At 31.9% G+C, this 20,811-nt stretch overlaps 1 protein-coding gene across 1 annotated transcript in view; it reads right to left on the bottom strand.

Annotated features, from left to right (window-relative positions):
* Positions 1-20,811, bottom strand: part of LOC105360309 (uncharacterized) — a 186,574-nt gene that overhangs the window by 63,666 nt on the left and 102,097 nt on the right. The window contains exons 5-6 of the mRNA XM_011497187.1: positions 14,831-15,160; positions 1,268-1,547 (exon numbers count right to left, since the gene is read on the bottom strand). Coding sequence (XP_011495489.1) covers positions 1,268-1,547; positions 14,831-15,160 — 610 coding nt within the window. The remainder of the gene's footprint in view (positions 1-1,267; positions 1,548-14,830; positions 15,161-20,811) is intronic.

Here is a 20,811-nt window from a genome sequence, read left to right as displayed (position 1 = left end):
TCCCTCGCTCTTTCATCGTAACGAGTTTCGCCGTCATTGCTGCCATCCCCTTATCGAATGCAAAGCCAATGGAAATCTAGTGCCGGCACTCGTTGTTTCCATGGCAGAATAACCAATTACATTTTCGTGATATGTTCTGTGAACTTATTCTGCTACGAGCGATGATCCGATGACTTTGTTATACGAATGGAGATTTTAGGGACGAGATACGGATACATCTGATTTGAGAGACTTACTAAACCTTTCGCCTGATGTATTCAAAAAGTCAATCGGTCGTCCAGATAATGTGACAAGTTGCCTTACGCGTCTACTTTGATATTTATTTCATAATAATGTGTCCATACTATATATTAATATTTAATATTATCTAACATTAAATAACATATTATTATTTATTATTAGTTAATAATTATTAAATAATCAATTTAGTTTAATTTATTATTTATCTGAGAGAGAGAGAGAGAGAGAGAGAGAGAGAGAGAGAGAGAGAGAGAGAGAGAGAGAGACATATCTTAAGTGAAATTCTAAATTCATTGAAATCACTGAATTAGCGTAGAAATTCATGTGTACTTATTTATAAATAAAATATATTTTTAGGATAATATACAATCTATCTGAGAATATTTGTTAATTATGTTGAAAATACAATGTTCATCGGTAATTAACAAATTTGACAATTGTAAGAAACATAATTTTTATAATAAACAAAACAAAAAAACCTAATATTTACAGTGATCTAGTCCAATATTTACATTTTTACATTGTTTTCTTTTTCTTACGTTAATAATAGAATTATAAGTTTAAATATCAACTAATAAACATAATTTCCACTTGACATAATTGAAAACAAAATGATAGTATTTATAATGAATACTATTACTTGTATGATATTCCGACCACAAAATCAAACTATAATTATCATACTTATACATGTCTTGTAAAAATTCAGAAATAGTTTACGAAATAAAGCGTATACTATGATATTTTATATTTGTGGATAATTTCTATTAAAGTCTAAATGAAAAGTTAGTGAAAATATACTTTTTCAACTTTACATATTTCCATAATTATTGATATTCTATTATATTAATTTATTTGTAATTTAGAAAACATTGTAAAACAGAGCCCCATTACTTGCGTGTTAAAAAAAAAAACTTTTGTATTATAGAAATTTTATATGATTTTCATAGATTATTAAAACAAAAGTAATTTCATTTCTAACTGCCAATATTCTCCAAGCATAGGGAGTAAAAAATAAAAGACTCACCATCCCACAGTGAAATGAGCCACAATCATGAAAACATTTTGTTCAACATCGGCTACTTTCACGCTATTGCAGAGTATTTTGACGTTGTGCTCGTCCTGACCAAGAAGATTCAGGAAATCCGGAGTTTCGGAGCTCCTGGCGCTCCCATTTGATCTGGCTGTATGAAGGGATGCATTGCTCATGTGAAAAGTGTAGGAACGCGTGAGATCGAGGGTATGCCAGGTAAGGCTGGTTTTCCCGGTTAGCCACGTTGGGAACCAGCATTTTCCCGGAGATGAAGCTGCAATGAGAAATAAAATGTCATAGAATTTAAACGTATTTATTGCAATATTAAAAAATTTATAATATTGTTGCAAAGGCCAATTGAATAATTCGAATGAAGATGTTTTTATATCACGGTTACTTTGGTTCTAATTTTTATTGATTATTGGCTAATAATTCAATTAGTTATTGTTATGCGATTTATAATCACTTAAAAATATAATTTAAGAGTACAAGTATGTGAAATATCAGTTATTTTCAGTTTTGGAATTATTTTACAACTTAATTACTTTGCTATTCAAAACTTCAAGTGTAAATACAAATATACATATGTGTAGGTTATATATATATATATATATATATATATATATATATATATATATATTTAGAGTTATATATTAATTAACTTTAATATTAAAAGAAATTAATGTTTGAAATAACTAATGTACAGTTATTGTTTAGTTAACGTTAGTTATCTCTTATCATATTGTTAAGGAATTATTTTGTCGAATTTTATGAAATCGTTTATGGTGAGATTTTGATAATAGTAACGTAAGATTTTATACGTTAGGTATTTCAAGATTTCAGGAATGAAAGTGGACACAAGTATTCCAAAACACCCTCTCTTACTCTCTTATTATATCGCTAATAAAGAAAGTAAGTTGAATCGATATATCTTATATAAATAAGTCTCACTGAAGGTTATTGAATAAATTGAAATTTAATTAATATATTGTACAGAAATAATGTACGAAGTAGTTAAAAAAAAAAAAAAATTGATATTCGAATAGCCTTTTTATTGGTTATAATATTAATTTCATTATTATCTCTAAATATTCAGATCTGCTTTTAGAAATATAAATTTTTCGCACATTTATACATATGTGCATATATTTTTTCTCTCTTATATCGTTCAGACTAATGAAAATAAATTTTAAAGTTGAAATATGTAATATATAAAAAGTTAGGTTAATAAACATTAATATTTACTACATCTTTTTAATAAATATAAATTCTTGGAAAAATGTAGGTTGGCGAAAGCTTTCATACGAGGTTTCATTAATTTTCTTATCGATATCATTCACATTACTGTAGCCGTTTCGTCCACACCATATTCTGTTAGACATTTTATTGTATCTTCATTCTTACGGATCATAAAAATGCTATAAATTATTTTTTCTTTAGTTATTAATTTCTCGCTTTTTTTTTTACATTATTATGATCGTGGAATTTTTCTGCCCTTTTTTCACTTTTTTTTACATGCACGAGTTTTTACATTCTTATATATTTTTTTTTGTATTTTTTTCTTTAATTATTACCTTTTCTATTTCATATAGTACATGTATTATTATTTTTTATCGTATACTCTATTTCGTTTATTTTACTTGACTCTGATATGTAGTTGTGCATTTAATAATTTTTTTTCCCCCCATTTCTTCAAATCTCTCTTCTAACTCCAATATATTTCTAAATAACTCTCTGATAAAGATAAATTCAAATATTTTCTCTACCAATACAAATGGGGTTTTAAAGTTATTAAAAGTTTAGTTTAAAGCTGCTAAAATAATTGGACAAGAGCGCCTCATCGTTTATATAAATTCTCTTATCTATGTTTGGATATCAGCACGTAGCAACTATTTCTTCAAGTATCACGTGTTTACGAGCTCGTTCATTATGTACATTGCCCAGTTCACATATTACAGTTATTTCTGACTAATTTATATAAACTTCAATTCATCAGGAAACTATAAATGATTCTTTCTCCATAGAATGTTTTATTAATGTGAATAGTAGGAGTTTATCGACTCGTATAAGCATGCATTTAGATATTTGGAAGCTTGCATATTGACGTAATGAGCAGTTTGGATTTATAATGACCATATTTTTATGACAATACGTAATTTAGGATCTATAAAAAGCATTGGGATGTCTAAAATTGACAGTAGGAAGAAAATATAAGCAGCGAATGCTTGTAAATTCTTAATAACAGTGGAGCTTTCATTAATCTCTGGATGCGTTGAAGACGCTTAAAATGTATGAAAAATGTAACGGAGAGCTCGAGCGAACGGCGTAGAAATCTCATTAATTTTACTTCCTAAACACAGTGCCGTGGCGAGTCATTGAAATAAGCGGGGTGAAGGCGGAAAGCAACTCTGGGGCTCATCAATCATAATAGCAATAGCGGGATGCCTACATTTCATCCGTGTGACATTATTCCGAGTTTGCCTACGCGCTCGGGTCGAATGGCTCGGTGCGACGATGCTCGAGTCCGTAAGCCATGAATCGCTTATCACTGCTTTCTCTCTCTCTCTCTCTCTCTCTCTCTCTCTCTCTCTCTTTCATCTCCTCCCACCAAGCCCCTCTCCCACTCATCTATTGAATTACACGCCTCTATTTCCCGGCCTGGATATCTTTCTGAACGATGAACCAGCTGCGTCATCCTTGTTGACTCCATGATCTGTAATCCCGGATGGGCATGAAAATTTTCGACGAGATAACGCTCGTATACATCCTCATCGATGCTTCTGTCCATTTGGCATCGAGATTTCGACGATGCTCCATCGTTTTCATTCGCTTTATTTGAATTCTTATCTTTTACGTTCAATTAAATTCTCTATAAGAAATTCAATGCCCAATAACATTTGCATCCCATTATATTTATTGGCAAAAAAATTTACTATTTATTAAAATTATCCACTTCGAAAGCTTATCTTTTAATTAACCGCGCTTTTAAAGTAACTTCTGATCAAAACTTTATTTAACCTATTTAATATTACATTTTATGATTACAAACTTGTTAATCCTGTACTCGATGTAAAATTATGACTTTATTTTAACTTTAGATATGAATAAATAAATACGTCCATTTTCATACATTTCATTATTATAAAATATTTATACAAGATAAGCCAAATTACGAACAATGAAAAAACTAAGAACAAATTCAATAAATAAAGTAATTAATTAAATTAATTACTAAATAAATCAAGATAAACAAAAATAAACCAAGTAAATAAATATAAATTGTATAACATTGTCAATTTTAATTCAATAATATCGAAACTACAACACTTTTATTATTAATATTTGTACTTTTATCTCAGTAGAAAAAATGTTACAAATTAAATATTACTTTTTGTATGAATGAAAATATGAAAAGAAATTCCTTTCAGCACTAATAATTCATCTGTACAGCAGAATTATACTTATTCCAACCGAAAAATATATTGAAACAGCTGTTTCGGCGGTTAGAATTTCAAATAATAGTTGAAATTTGGAATTAATAGTTCAAAATTTCAATGAAATATTTTTGACTTTCTCAGTTTAATTACAAATTTTATCTGTCCAGCATAAATTTTGTGTATTACGTTTTAAAATTACATCGCACGAGCTTACGTATAAAATATTCCATTTAATGTGTTTTTTCTTTTATACAAATGAGTGCATTTATTAGAAAAGCAATAAAACTTATTTAATGAAATTCTAATTACAGATTATAACATTGTCTAATGACAATGTATTACGGAATAAGATATGTAATCGTATATGTACAAATATATATTTTTTTTCTACGGTTTATTCAAATGCAATTATTATGTAATAAAAACTTGTAAGTCTGTCAAATACTTAAATAATATATATATATATATATATATATATATGTGTGTGTGTGTGTGTGCGTATGTATGTACGAAAGCATATATAATTAAAGTATATTGTCGCATTTTTCTCTTATCTAAAATTTTTTTATTAAAGAAGATAAGTGTATAGATAAGAATAATTAAAACTATATAATTTGAATATATAAAAGTTTAATACGAAAACACAATACTACGGTATTATTTGAAGAAATAATTAATACACATTAACTTTTTTTACAAGTATCAATAAATAATTTTACTTAATATCATCTAATTTATTATCAACAATTAGTAAAAAGGAAAAAGAGTTTACGACAGTGGATTAGTTTTAATATAGATTAACATGTATTTCAAAAAATTTTTTTGTTCCCTTTAATAAATAGACTCGAAATGTTTTGTCGTTGTCCCTAATAAATAGACTCCTTGGATTATTCTGGTTTTAACGGGAAGTAAAGTTTGTCATATTATAATTTTATAACTAAACTTAACTCTAAATCTTTTACTTATGAAAATAGCATTCTCTATTGAAATTTTTAACTTGGAAATTCTTCCATAAGAATTTAATTACAATGTAGCCCAGCTTGATGAAATTAAATGTTTTTGATCAAATAAAAACGTATAAACTATTAAAATAAAATTCTATTTGCCTTAGTACGTAAAGGTTTCAATTACTTTCTATGTATGAGAATAAATGCAAGTATACATTCATGTGCACGAACGTGTATATATAGATAGTCAATCTTGCACACAAAACATTATTTATGCTCGTATCTACGGTTTTTGTATGTAGAATTTATGTACAGTTGTACATTGTACTCGCCGACTTAGGAACACACATAAATGTAAAAATATGCATGAACACGCACAACACTCTTGGATCTCAAAAGAGGTATTTTTAAAGTTTGTTACAGTTCTGTTTTCATCAAAGTTTCTAAAACGAGAATTTGAAAATTTATTAAATTCTTTGAATTGAATTTAATCTTATTTATTTATTTTTAATCGGACAATAATTGCGAAAAATGTATGCGCGCAAATTTCAAATGAATATAATAACATGAAAGTGCAGTTAAATTATGGATTGCATGTAATCAGTATTAAAAAATTTCAATGTAGTTTATTATAATTTCAAAATCCTTGGTTTGTTTCAGTCTTATGTAAAATGATCTAAGTAATATACCTCGAAATTGCACGAATAATAAAATACTAAAACTTTTTCAATTGCAAAGTAATTTTTAAATTGCATTACCAAAGTCGCAAAATATCCTCATATTTAGCTGAAAATGTTGAATAATTTCAGTATGTACTAAACGAACAAATTACACTCTTATTGTTATTATTATCGTTATATAATTCTTAAGGAGCATATTATTTATCTTTGCGTGCTATTCTTCGAAGAATCGCAATGCAACAGACTGAGAATGTATATTTCAATGAATATGCGTCCTTACTTGGATTTTGTCAATTTTGTCCCGAATATGCCGAAAACTTTTCAATGAAGTCTCAAGCCTTTCGCGATTCTTTTTCCACCACACCAAATTCTAAGCGACTCTCATTCCCGCCGTTATATTCGCACTCGAATTTTATTGGCACGTCGCAATTCTGCACTCGCTCGGCTTTATCATGGATAAAGTGTCTCGGTCGGATGAGGACGATAAAAAATTGCCGGTCCGCGCCTCATTCACCGGAGCAATTTTTCTATGCGCCGCAGTAAAAATTTCATCAGCGGAGGCGCGTCTCTCATCGTGATATGCTTTATATTTTTGTTTTGGCCCTTTATATGGGCGCAAGTATCGGTAGGATTATGCTTCGACCTTTCGCAAGCGGTGTTGCGACAAAATTATTGTAGGAAAATTGCCATACCAGAGTCGCAAGCGCATGTGACGTGTCGCGCTTATTTTTTGAAAATTAATTATGAAGCAAAATTGAAAAAGATTGCTGGCTGCTTTATGAGAATAGTATGCGCTCACTTTCACTTACGTACGATGCTTTAAATGCGAAAACATCATTCCTGTTAATTAATTTTAATAATTCACTGCAAGCACGTGAAGATTTACGAGCTAAATTATATGAATTGATCGCATTCAAAAACGTCGATTTAAAATTTAATTAAATCGTAAATTTATATTTGACAATGTTTCGACATCTGTTATGCGAAATTAAATTTTTTTTTTTTTTTTTTTTTTTTTTTTTTAGTTAATTACGAAAACATACTGCGAGGGAATACTTTTGTGCATTTTAACTGTCCAATGTAATGAATTATAGAACAGGGGAGTACATCATAAAGTTTCCGGCGCAGAAATTTTACATTAACTTTAGCAGCTCATAGATTATTTTAATTATTCTTTCTCACAAAATCTTATTCCTATAAAACGACGGAATTTACGAATATGTTTATTATTCATTGATTTAATAGTGAAATTAAATTAATGATAAAATATTTTCATTAATCGAAAAGACATTCCCTGTTTCACAAATAAGCTATAAATACCTTAATAAAATTTTATTGTATAATATTAAAAAATATTTTTAAAAATCTTTTAAAAATATGCTAAAAGAATTAAAAAAATTATAACTACAAAGCAATTTTACAACTTTCTAGCTGATTTTTTTTATTTTTTTTTTGTTACACCTATATATCCTGGATATGATAATGAATATATGAATTTTGAATTTAATTTAAAGTAAATTTATAAATACTTACAGTAAGCTACATACTGTAGCTTAAGAAACAAAATAATTTAATTCCCATTACTTAAAGTTTATGGTATTTACCTCGAACATATTTGAATAGCTTCGAATAAACGGATAATAATAGTAATTACAAATTAGATGAAAGATAGAGTGACCATATTATTTATGTCAATTCGACTAATTTTCACATATATTTTAATTGTTTAACTTAAAAGAGAACATTAGGCTTTTTTAAATAAATATTTATAGACTTGTTAATCCTACTGTATCTAGCGTTTCTAAAAGAAAATGTTAGGGCGAAGCTTTTTTCACTCATTAAATTCATCTCAGGGATGACGCGTAAATATCCGGGCAAGTTGCTCCAGTAATAAAACTCCGCACTATAAATTCCTTGCCTTTAAAGAGAGACCGAATTCATGGATAGGATATGGCCAGGAGATATAGACCTCCTCCCTTCTCCAGTCTTGCATTCCACAATCTCACCTTCGTACATATACGTTGCTATTTTCATCCGTCACTTTCCGAGTAGTGGCTCGTATTTATTTATATGGTGTGTCGACGTGGCACTACTTTTGTCCTAAAATTCATTTTGCTATTTTGTGAGTGTTGTGCCGTCGCGACAAAGAGAAAAGCGAAACGTATAAACGAGGACAATCGGACGGACTGGGACCACGTGCGTCGGAGACCATGAGCTCTCACTTTACGAGACGTAAAAGCATTGTTATCGAGGCATTGGAAAGAATGAGAATAATTCAGCGACACTGGCTCCATAAGTTCGCATCGGCAAGCAAAACAAGTTGAAAGTCGAGAAATACGTGGGATCTTCGCTCCTTTTTTTTTCTTTGTTTTGTTTTTTTTTTTTTTTTTCATTCTTTTTTGTCCCTCCCCAATAGGAGAAAAGAGCAGCGAACGAGAAGAGAAGAGGACAATTGCAAAGATGTCGAGGAGGCAGTCGTGGAGAAAAAACAAAGGCGGAGAGATCCGTCGATGAATAAATGTTTATTTTGCATGTGAAAGCAATCACTCGAGTGTAAAATACGAAACTTTTAAAATACATTTTAGCTATCGTGAACTCCGAGTCTATTAATGATTTTGTTTTGTGTACATTGAATGTAAAATTGGTTCTTGGCATTTAATTTCGAAGATTCTTTTACATACAAACTCTCAAATGATCGATTGCGGATGTTGAAAAGTGTTAATTGCTGATCATAGTAACACAACTTACAGTTTGCCATAAATTTCTAGCAAGGAGATAATAATGAAAAGCTGTAGAAAAGTCAATTTTCGCATTTTATAAATTACGCCTATTAAGGGGAACTAAAGGGAGAAATCAAAGAGATAAGCTAATAAAAGTAATCAACGCGAGAGAAATATTTTGCAGGTGGTATGTGAAAGTAAAAAGCAAAAATGGAAAGGGAAAAGGAAAAGGAAAAGTGGCACATTAAAGAGAAAGCGAGGAAAGAAAAGAGACGTAAGTGTAGGTACTTGAAGAAGATAGAAGAGCAGAAAATAGATACAAATTCCGAAACTCGTATAAATCTTAATGATACGCGCTGCTCCTGTAAGGATGCTAATTCCTTCCTTAACGGGAGTGATAAAATCGTAAAATGTACATAAGCCACTGTCTTTATCGGATCTAACCTTACCCTACCACTGCTGCCCTCTCATTTTCACTTGCTCTATAGTCAGTGCCTTTGCTTTTCAATGTATTCCAGCGAATTTCCCTTGAGTTACCGCAGCTCATAATCGTAAAAGCGTAACTAAGAGATACACGTAAATAAAGCGGGACAAGACATTGGAATAGTAAAATAGGTGATACGTCCTGTGTCCTCTGCACCTATTAAAGATTTTCTAATTTTTCACAGCTCACTAAAATTTAGTTTTGTTTTCGATGATTCCGGAAGATTAATCCATCCCATCGACTAGTCTCAACAAGCATAAACGACAAATATAAAGTAAATAAGCTCTTGAAGTCTTATTGAACTCGGCGTATAAAATGTCAGTTTTCATCTCTTATCTATTTAATTTTTTTATTTTGTTGTTTATCGTCGATAGAAATTAAATGAATTCTTAACTGAATTGCTTAATGTCCTAAAACTTTATCAAAAAATCAAATGTCGTACAAAACTACACCTATTAAAATGGATTGGTATATTAATTTGTTTTAGTACAAAGTTGTTGTATAGAAAAATATTTTTTACTATTGTTTGATAAAGCATCATATGCAGTTCCTTACAGTTTCAAGTTACAAATTATTGAATAAAGATCAATAGAACTTATTACAATATTTTATTTGGCGTTATTTGTATGAGACGTGTAGATCATATTCATAATATGGAGCTGAAATTTTAATGTTTAAAAAAAAAAAATCAATATGCAATATGATTTACAATCTTTAATATTTTAATTCAGAAAAACTTATAACAATGTTCTAACAAAGATATTAAATTATGTAGTAAGAAATTCTCAATAAATCTTACATATCATTATTTATGATAAATGTTAAATAAATTCTCATTTACATTATGTTGCTCATTTTTCATTTTATTAAGTCAAAGTGAGTATTAATTGAATGATTGTCTATTGTAATTCACTTGTAAGACAATTTTTGTTTTGTTTGTTTCTTCTTATTAAGTTTAAATTCTGAATGTAAAAAGTAATTTTTATATATTAACGGCAAATGATGTATACTAATGAATATAAATAACTAACGAATACAATAATATGCTTGTTAAATAATTTTCAAATCCACTTAACATTTACAATTAAAATGCACCACTCACGATTTTCCATAATGCAATTGAAAAAAAATTTTTTTTCTATTTTCAGTTATTGTACAAATATATTTTACATAATTAAACAATTACCCTGAGTGCTTGGACAAAGAGAGTGAGAGAGAGAGAGAGAGAGAGAGAGAGAGTGAGAGAGAGTGAGAGAGAGTGAGAGAGTGAGAGAGAGTGAGAGAGTGAGAGAGAGTGAGAGAGTGAGAGAGAGTGAGAGAGTGAGAGAGAGTGAGAGAGTGAGAGAGAGTGAGAGAGTGAGAGAGAGTGAGAGAGTGAGAGAGAGTGAGAGAGTGAGAGAGAGTGAGAGAGTGAGAGAGAGTGAGAGAGTGAGAGAGAGTGAGAGAGTGAGAGAGAGTGAGAGAGTGAGAGAGAGTGAGAGAGTGAGAGAGAGTGAGAGAGTGAGAGAGAGTGAGAGAGTGAGAGAGAGTGAGAGAGTGAGAGAGAGTGAGAGAGTGAGAGAGAGTGAGAGAGTGAGAGAGAGTGAGAGAGTGAGAGAGAGTGAGAGAGTGAGAGAGAGTGAGAGAGTGAGAGAGAGTGAGAGAGTGAGAGAGAGTGAGAGAGTGAGAGAGAGTGAGAGAGTGAGAGAGAGTGAGAGAGTGAGAGAGAGTGAGAGAGTGAGAGAGAGTGAGAGAGTGAGAGAGAGTGAGAGAGTGAGAGAGAGTGAGAGAGTGAGAGAGAGTGAGAGAGTGAGAGAGAGTGAGAGAGTGAGAGAGAGTGAGAGAGTGAGAGAGAGTGAGAGAGTGAGAGAGAGTGAGAGAGTGAGAGAGAGTGAGAGAGTGAGAGAGAGTGAGAGAGTGAGAGAGAGTGAGAGAGTGAGAGAGAGTGAGAGAGTGAGAGAGAGTGAGAGAGTGAGAGAGAGTGAGAGAGTGAGAGAGAGTGAGAGAGTGAGAGAGAGTGAGAGAGTGAGAGAGAGAGAGAGAGTGAGAGTGAGAGGGAGAGAGAGTGAGAGAGAGGGAGAGAAGAGAGGAGGAATCGAAGAGGAGATAAACGTATACCCGGAAAGGGAATGAAGATTCCCACTAGAAGCTTAGTGGCAAGTCGATACCAATTATCGTTCTCCAATGACCGGAAACTTGCAGCTGCAAATGCGGGAATTATTGCAGGTACTGAAATTTATGCAAATATAGTCATTCTACGTAAGTGTAGGTATCTTGAATTCAAAAAGCGTTTCAAAAAGTAGAATTCGAGGTTAAAAATTACTTTTGTACATAGTTATTAAATTATTAAGATTTTTTAAACATTGTTGCGGATATATATATGTATATATTGACATACACAGAGATATATCTTGAACTTTTAAATGGTTTATTAGATTTTCTTAAAATTGATCACACGTATATAATTATTTTACATCATGACGACTTTTATACTTAATGACGGATATGCGGTATTATCATTTGCTTTAATTGGCAATGTTCTTGTAAGTACGTTAATGCCCACCTTTATTGTATAATTATAAATTTTAAGTATTTGCAGTATGAATTGGTTAGAGAGTAATGCACTAAAAGGCTTTCTAAGTAACTATTTTAAATCTTGGTAAATGAATTACCTAACTAACAGCAACTACTTGCTGAAAATTAAGATGGTTTCATGCAATATGCAAAAAAAAAAAATATATATGCAAGAATCCATTCTAAAATGTTTCAGAGCATCCCAAATATTATCTAAATTTTCTAGATGATTATAATAGTATAAATAATGTGCTCAAATGACAATTATCATTGAATATTATAAATTTAGCATTTCTTATCTATAGGCACGCATGCAGTCATTGATTGCGTATTTATTAATGACCGTTAAATTCATTTGTTTAATAGCATTTTCAATTGACTCTATCGTGCAATTTATTAGAATGTAAAATTATATAATTCTAATTAATAAAAATATGTTTTGTGTTTTATTCGAACGATAAAAAAATTGAATATACTTTGAAAGTATAACAATCACAACGAATTTGTTCACATGAAATTTAAATAATTTTTTCGGTAGATTTATTTTCTAATGGAAGTATTTTATAATTCAATAATCGACGTGGCTACTTGATACGTCTAGAGTGAGTGAGAATTTTGAAAATACCTTTCGTACCGGAATATATTATCTTTATATATTATCGAGCACTTATGCCCTTAGAAATGTAATTGTCTGTGAATACATGAAAATGTTTATCTAATCACGGATATTCGTGTATAGAACGTAAAACGCACTCGTTACGATTTCATCGCGCAAATTCCGTATCTCCGAAATCTCTTGTAAACCTGTCGTACGAGTCGCGTTTTTATCGTTCCTGTTTGGGACAAAAATCGTTTTGCAGATGAGTACGTAACAACAACGAATTCTTCTTCGCTCGCTTCTCTTCTTCGATTTTTCACTCATACGTGTGTGGTTTGCCTGCCGGCGAAAAAAGAGTTATAGTATTTGTATGTACTTTGGTTTTTTCCACAGTCGCACGGGAAATACGAGCGAGTTTAGTAAATTCAGTATCATAGTTGTCGTGAATACGAAAGTTCTTGTCTTTTTCTTTTACGTTCACGCATAAATTTCACATTTGTTCTTTGATACTCGTAGAAATACTTGTGGACACTACATCACTATGCTTTTCTCAACAACGATACAATATCGTTATAGTTTAGCAAAGGAAATTGTTTTGCATATACGAGTTCTTTCATCATATATTAGATTTTTTTTTTTAAATAGATCGTCTTTGTTCATTACCTGCTTGTTATCTCAAATCTTTAAATATCGCAAAATTATATATATATATATATATATATATAAAGATAATTTTATCTATCTTAATTTAATCAATAATTTCTTAAATTTTTAATTTTTATCTTTCACCATATGATAAATTTAAATGAGAATTCGTATTTCCACTTTCAGAATGAAAAATTAAATTATACGTGAACATTGGTATGGAATATAATAGATATGTTTATAGTTGAAGCACTACAAGCATACACCAGCATCGACAGTTTTACGCATACAAGTATGGAAACATTTTATTTTAATATACTTCCTAAACTGAAATATACTAGTCCCAAGAAAGCTACACTAAAAAGTAACGATATTTTATAAATTTCATTCTATACACTTCTTAAAGGGATTTTCGTATAATATTTTTATATTTCGATGTAGTTTGTAGAAAAACACATTTAAACTTTTGGAATATATAATGGTTTTTCTTCCATTGCATTACAAAAATGTATTTCTTAAGAACAAAAGAAAACACTATTTATAAAATAGATTATTAACAAATTCTTTTCGGAAAATAATTTAGCAATAATAGCCATCGATAAGATTTATTAAGACAATGTTTTTTCTTTGATTGTGATATGCATCGAATTTAAAGATAAATGATAAAATTCGTAGAAATATTTTATTATCGAAATAACACATTATTTAAAATTGGACTTTTAAACTCTTTTTATAATTTTAAAAACCCAGTATGGAATACCTTATAACACAATGATATTATATCAAAACTTTTTCCCGATATAAAGTAAATTCAAATGGATACTTTGAACTATGAGCTATGCATATTCGGAATAATTCTATCTACACTAGTTAGAAATAAAAATATATCGTATAGATTGGATATTAAAATTTTACATCATATCTTATATTCTCCTAAAAATAATTTCGAAAATAAACCGGTCGATATACGTAGCTAATATTTAAAACCAAGAGCACATTGTTTCGTTTATTATTTTTCCATGCTACATTAAACTGTGATTGATACAGGCAGGAGAAGAGAGTGAGTGAGTGAGTGAGAGAGAGAGAGAGAGAGAGAGAGAGAGAGAGAGCGAGAGAGGAGAGAATAACACATGATTCAACTATGATTTGCATTAATAAAAATATCCTCGTTTTGCTGTGCAAAATAAATAACTGCAGTCTAAATGAAATCAATATGCTCGGATAGTAGCATTCGTGAAAAACTTGACTCAAAATCCATCTAGATTTAATAAATTTTGATGACAATAGGCCTCTCTCATTGTATCCGATAAAACGGTCGGCCAACAGTCTTATTTTTATATTGATTTTAATGTTCCGCTCGATAGCTTCGATGCCCAATAAAAACGAATCTAAATGCGAAGCTCTGGTTAACGCATCTACATGGAGCGCGGCAACTTTGGGGTGAGAAATGCCGAAATGGCGCGGGTATGTCGAAGCTTATAAGCAAGTACTACCTTTAGTCAGTGTCATCGTCCTCGAGCCCTCGAGCGGGCTGAAGAGTCCATTGCAGGTGGCGTCGCCGCTCTGCGCGACTTTGTAAATCTCGGGGCTGCCCTCGGGTATCGGCCCTGCGGCCGCTGACGCGATCTCGTGGTCCAGGATGCTGGCGATGCCGAGTGCAGCCGCGGCCGCGCGATTCAGTCCGGCGACGTTTTGGCCGCCACGTTCATAAACGAAGCAACGATAGCGATCTTCGTTGCTGAGCGAATGGCCATTATGGAGTCGGCCGACGAGGTACCGATTGCTGCCCTCTTTCCAGGTTGCCAGGCACTCGAGCTCCTCCACTGGAAGTCACAATTGTTGAGTGCATTAAGTGTCGGTTTGCTAGGATTGTGATATTAGTGAGTTGTCCCAGATGAGGATCAAGGTTGTTTGTTTAGTGTCTCTTTGGTGAGTTTATTAGTTAGGTGGTAAGGATACCAGGCGCTCTTTTTTTTTTTTTCTTTTTTTTTTTTTTTCTTAAAGCTCGGCTGTACTTTATATAACGGAAATATTATAAAATGCAAATGTAATTTTTTAGTGCTTGGAGCTGTGGGAGAATCGATGGCGATTAATTTTTATAGGGAATAAGTTTCTCCGTGGTTTTTATAATCAGTGCTGAGTTCGGTGACGATTGTACATTTATTCGATTATTCGAGCTATTATAAATAGAACGAAATGTAATTTATTTGGTAGAATAAGTTGATCGTAAGGGCTGAAAAACTATTTCAAATTATCCCACTGGCTTGAAGTAAATTTGTAGATGTTACAGATTCCTAGTGAAAATGATTAACCGATTGAGAAATCTTGGGAGAGTTTATCGATAAATTTGATGAATGTGCATGCAAATAGTTTGATCGATTCGATAAAAAATTTCTAATATCATCGGTAATAAAAAAAAAAAAAAAAAAAAAAAAAAAAACAACGCGGAATACTTGATGGAATGATTCACGTATGTATTCATCGTATACATCTATTGCGTGATTTAAATTTTTATACCTTTCCACTTTGGGATCTTTTTTATCTTGGCCCCTCCACCACCCACACCCCTTCTCAAACCCCACTGAAATCCCTCCCCCTCCCCCCCCGTCCCGGTAACTAAGATAGTGGTAGTGAAAGAAATAATGAAATAAAAAGAAAAAGATCGAAGTAGCAGCAGCCCCTCAGACTTCCTTTGTAACCTCGTGGGGAACCGCTTGGGTTTTTCATTTCCTTTTGCCTTCCCCGCGCGCTTATCGCACGTACTTTTGCTCGTTCGGCAACGCCTTGCAAGTTGGAACTAAAATAATCGGGATCCAAAGAGGTCCGGGGGAAATAGGTGCGCGTCAAAGTCGCTCGATAACAACCGGAGCCCGTGAGGAGAGGAGGAAAAAAAAACTACCGCTACGTTACGCTGTTTTACGCTCATTTCCTATGTATCAGATGGATGACGCACGGGGGCATCGATCGGTAAAATTTATACCGGAGAAAAATTTACTCAGGCATGATAAAGTACTTTGCGCGAGATTTATTTAACTTCGGAAAAGTATATCCGAGTCCTTTTTCCGTTTCCATGCTATGAAAGATGTATGACGCTTAGCTGGTACTTTTAAACTGATGATTAAAGAAGATTAAGTGCGTGGTAGTAAAGAGTTTTATGGTTAGGGAATTTCAACCACCGTTAAAATGAATAACAATTTCCAATCATTCCCCATTGATATAAAAATAATATTTTTGTTATTAGGTTTGCTATTTGTTTCAAGATTCGACTTCACATTCAACTATAAGTTAACGCTTGAATTTTATAAGCTATTTCTTTTCGTTGAGGCAATTTTTTCGATACTTCGTCTATCAGAAGAATGTTTAAATATATAAGAATAAATTTAAATTTAAAACAAACATAAAAGCCCTCTTTCCATTTACCACCATTTATACTTTACTACGATACAATAAAAGTTATCAAACGAAATTAAAAGTACAATTCTTTGATAAAGATACAATTGAAAGACAAGTATAGAATGTTTTAAATAAAAAATATCTATATGTATTGATTTATTATGAAGCATTATACATTCTTTATTTCGTGTACCCATATACATGAGGTAATTTTAAATTTTCGTTAAAAAAAAAAAAAAAATAATGCAAAAGAAAACTTTTATTAAACTAAAAGAAACGGAGCATTCTGCACACGTGAAGCCGCCGGAATAAAATTTCATAAAGCCCAAGCGGATGTCATAAGCGCTTGGAGAAGCGAGATATCTTGCCTTTCTCTCTCTCTCTCTCTCTCACTCACTCTCTCTCTCTCTCTCACTCACTTACTCACTCACTCGCCCACTCAGTCATTTTTGCCTTTCTTTTGTCAGCAAACGCATAATACAAACTAAAATCAAACTTTATCATATTTTTTTATCTTTTAGCTATTATTTTTTTAAACTATTTCACTTATTTCGTATTTATTAAGCAATATTGTTCTTTAAAACTCAGCAGGTAATTGTGAATTCAATACTGATTTTAACGGATCGATAAATTTTTTTATTGATTATTATCTTGATGGTTGCTCATCATTAGCTGTATAAATTACCGAAATTCGTAATAATTATGCTAAATATTTTTTAATGCTGATTTTAAATTATTATATCGACAATATTTCATAGTAAAATTATAATATGAATTTTAACTATTATATATAATTTTATATAAATATTCTTTTTTTATTGCTTGATAAGAATATTTTTTCTTATTAGTTCAATGATTTCATAAATCATGTACATATCTAATCTATATGCGGATTAATCATTTTAGTTTTTATTAGAATTCACACTTCGAGGTTATCTTAAATAATATTCTAATATTATTCACTAATTATATTTTTTATAAGAATTTGAATAATGAATCAAGAATAAAAATTTTGTTAAATACGTCTTATTTCAAAAAAATCATCAACTTTGTACATTTGAAGATTTTCAATGAAATTTTTTCGAAATTGCTCTTGTGATTTAAAATAAATCTTCCTATAGATTTTTCAATATTTAATATTCTCTCTCTCTCTCTCTCTCTATATATATATATATATATAGGATATGAAAAAACAAAATGAAAGTTCCGAATCCCGGAAAACTCGTTCCTCCTTGTTCTCACAGACACATTGAGTAATTCGAGAGGAAAAATTACATTACTAAAAGAGAGAAAGTTTGAAATTTCGATGGCAAGTATCGAAGCTCAATCCCAATTAATGCGATCCTATTCAGCATTACGAGCCAACTACCTCTAACTAAGTATCAAAAGTGGAGGAAAAATTGTGTAGCTGGACCAATTAGTAAAACGGCCCTCGGCGCGCTTTCCTTTCGCGAGAAACCGCTAACGAAACTAAATTCCCCCGCCGAGCTGCGAGCCAGAGGAAAAATGCCAAAAAGTTTTCTTTCTGCTCATGTATAGGATGGTCGAGAAGCTGGAACAGCAACAATTATCATGCGAGGTGAGATCGTTGAGAGAAAGAAGAAAACCAGATGAGGGAAAGAAGTCGTGCGTGTAAGTAGTGATGCTATCGTTAAGCCAGCCGAGGCGAATCTCGTTTCGAGTCCATTCCGGGAGCTTAGGAGCTAGTGCATCCTGTGGGAGCCCTTTCGACAACTACTCCTCCTCATTCTTCCTCTCATTCCCGTAGCTACGGATTGGGATTCATCGTCTTGAATGTCAACTTTTTGCGGTCGATCTGCGCTTCTTTCGCTACCCTTCTTTCCCACGCGTGAGCGATCGGTCGCATTTTTCGCTTGTTAACTTGGAGTTAGACTTGGCAAGTTTTTCACAATTTCAAGCCACCACTTGTGCCATCCTGATACCGGTGAGATGACTTTTCGGGATTTATTTTCGCACCAGTCGAATTTAGATAGTAAGAACAGACATTAAACTAGAATATCGAACTCTATTCTGCATAATTACGTATTGTTAGTCACGTGAAAATATTCTTTCTTTCTTCTTCTTTTTTTTTTAATAACGATTTATTGAATCAATTTTATTGGAAATACGATTTGTACTGCTGTTTTTGGCTATTAATTTTTTTTTTTTTTTTTTTTTGCTACGAAAATTAGAGTTACAAAATCATTAGCGTCACTAAGTATTTATTTAAAAAACGTTAAAAATTAATCCTTTCAGTATTATTCTCATCTGATGATGAAAAATGAAATATATATCTTGAATAAAATTACTGAATTCTTTGATAGAATTATAAAAATAAACGAAAAATTTTTCAAAAATTTTTGTTACTAAACCATATCGTGAAAGTATATATTATGGAATTTCTTAATAACCATTATTATTATTTGCAACATTCAACACGAGAGAGAAGCAGTTAATATCATAAGTGTGCATATGTGCTTCGACGTTTTATTGTTTACTATAAACTATATTACTACTTAAATACTTTTATCTGGTTAGAATGTTAGTAGTTCAGCAAAAATAAAGGAACAGAATAAAGTGTAATGACCATAGATTTTAAAATGCTTGGCGGTAATAATCCTTATAACGATTTTTCTAGAGACTAGCATTTTGTTTCCCATTCCTTCGAAATCGTGACATGTTGAAAAAAAAAAAAAAAAAAAAAAAAAAAAAAAAAAAAATAATACTCAGGATTTAAATGAGGAGAGACTGAAAAGTTCATAAAATTGTCCCGCAGATCTCTACAGAAGAACTTTAGCCATTTTCCGTTATATTAAGTAAAAAAAAAAAAAAAAAAAAGATGCAGCTTAAGTACTAAAGAAATAATAAAATACATATAACAGGCAACCTTAACTCCAGCTCCTTGAGCTATAAAACCACCTTGTGCACATTCCTTTTTCGCACCGCTCGTCCGCCTCTACGCACACACAAATGCGCTTACACATACATAATCTTTGCCTCGCACTGACTTTCCTTCTCTACCCACTCGTTGATATCTAAATCACATCTCGCGAAAAAGTTCTGCCGAGGTTACCAAGGCGCTCGACTTCGTATCTCTTCTCGCTACTTTTGCCGCTGCGCACTTCTTTGCCGAGTCGAGGACCTCCCTTTACTCCGACTCGACTGCCCCTCCATTTTACTCTCACTTACGAGTCCAGCAATTTGCGAGAACGAAAAACGTGATGGCGCGACTTGCGAGCTTTTGCATACTCGCGGGAACTTGACATCGACGAGGAAAGCAGAAGCGTTTTCCGGACATTTTTCCTTATTCGTCTTTTTTCTCCGAGACTTTTTCATCCTTCCCTCCTTCTCCCTTTCTTCTCCCTTCCTTCTCCCTTCCTTCTCCATCACCTTCGCCGTCGTTTTGAGTGCAACGAGCGACTTCGTTAATTGAAGACTCACGAAGGCGAATTTCTAATGATCGTAGTGGCATAATTTAAGAAGTCTTGATTTTTTGCAACGCGTTCTCTCCGTCTTCTCTCTCTCTCTTTTTTTTTTTTTTTTTTTTTTTTTTTTTTTTTAACAGGAACTCAACTTCTGCAAAGTTTACTGATGTACAGTGTACAGTTCTTCAGCATTGAAGTTGATTTCTTATTGCTTTTTTGTCACTAAACTAATTGATAGTCTTCGGGCAACAGTCTATTTTTATACCAAAACTAAACTTAACGATTATTTAGCCAAAGTGCATTCATTATTAAATGTTTTAGGTTTATCGATAGGCTAAAAATATTTTAGTAGAGCAGAAAATTATTAAATTCTGAACATTGGCAGGGTAACAATGAATGTCAATATTTGCTATCGAGAAGAATTGTAGATCGAAGCCTACCTTCCTTCTTCCATCATTATGACTGTGCTTTCGCCTGTACTGCTTCTACATGAAATATTCTTAAATTAGAGCTTTATATTATACCGTCATGATACTGTGCTGAATAAATCATTTATGTTAAGTAACTACATACGTAAGTTGAAGATTATAGTTATAAAGAACATATGAAAGAAAATTATAGCAATTTTATCCTATTAATCGAATTGCTTATTGTAC

This window comes from Ceratosolen solmsi, unplaced genomic scaffold (assembly GCF_000503995.2).
Source record: "Ceratosolen solmsi marchali unplaced genomic scaffold, CerSol_1.0 scaffold13, whole genome shotgun sequence".
Taxonomy (NCBI): Eukaryota; Metazoa; Arthropoda; class Insecta; order Hymenoptera; family Agaonidae; genus Ceratosolen; species Ceratosolen solmsi.
The sequence above is the reverse complement of the archived record's forward strand: the minus strand, read 5'-3'. Positions and strand labels throughout refer to the sequence as shown.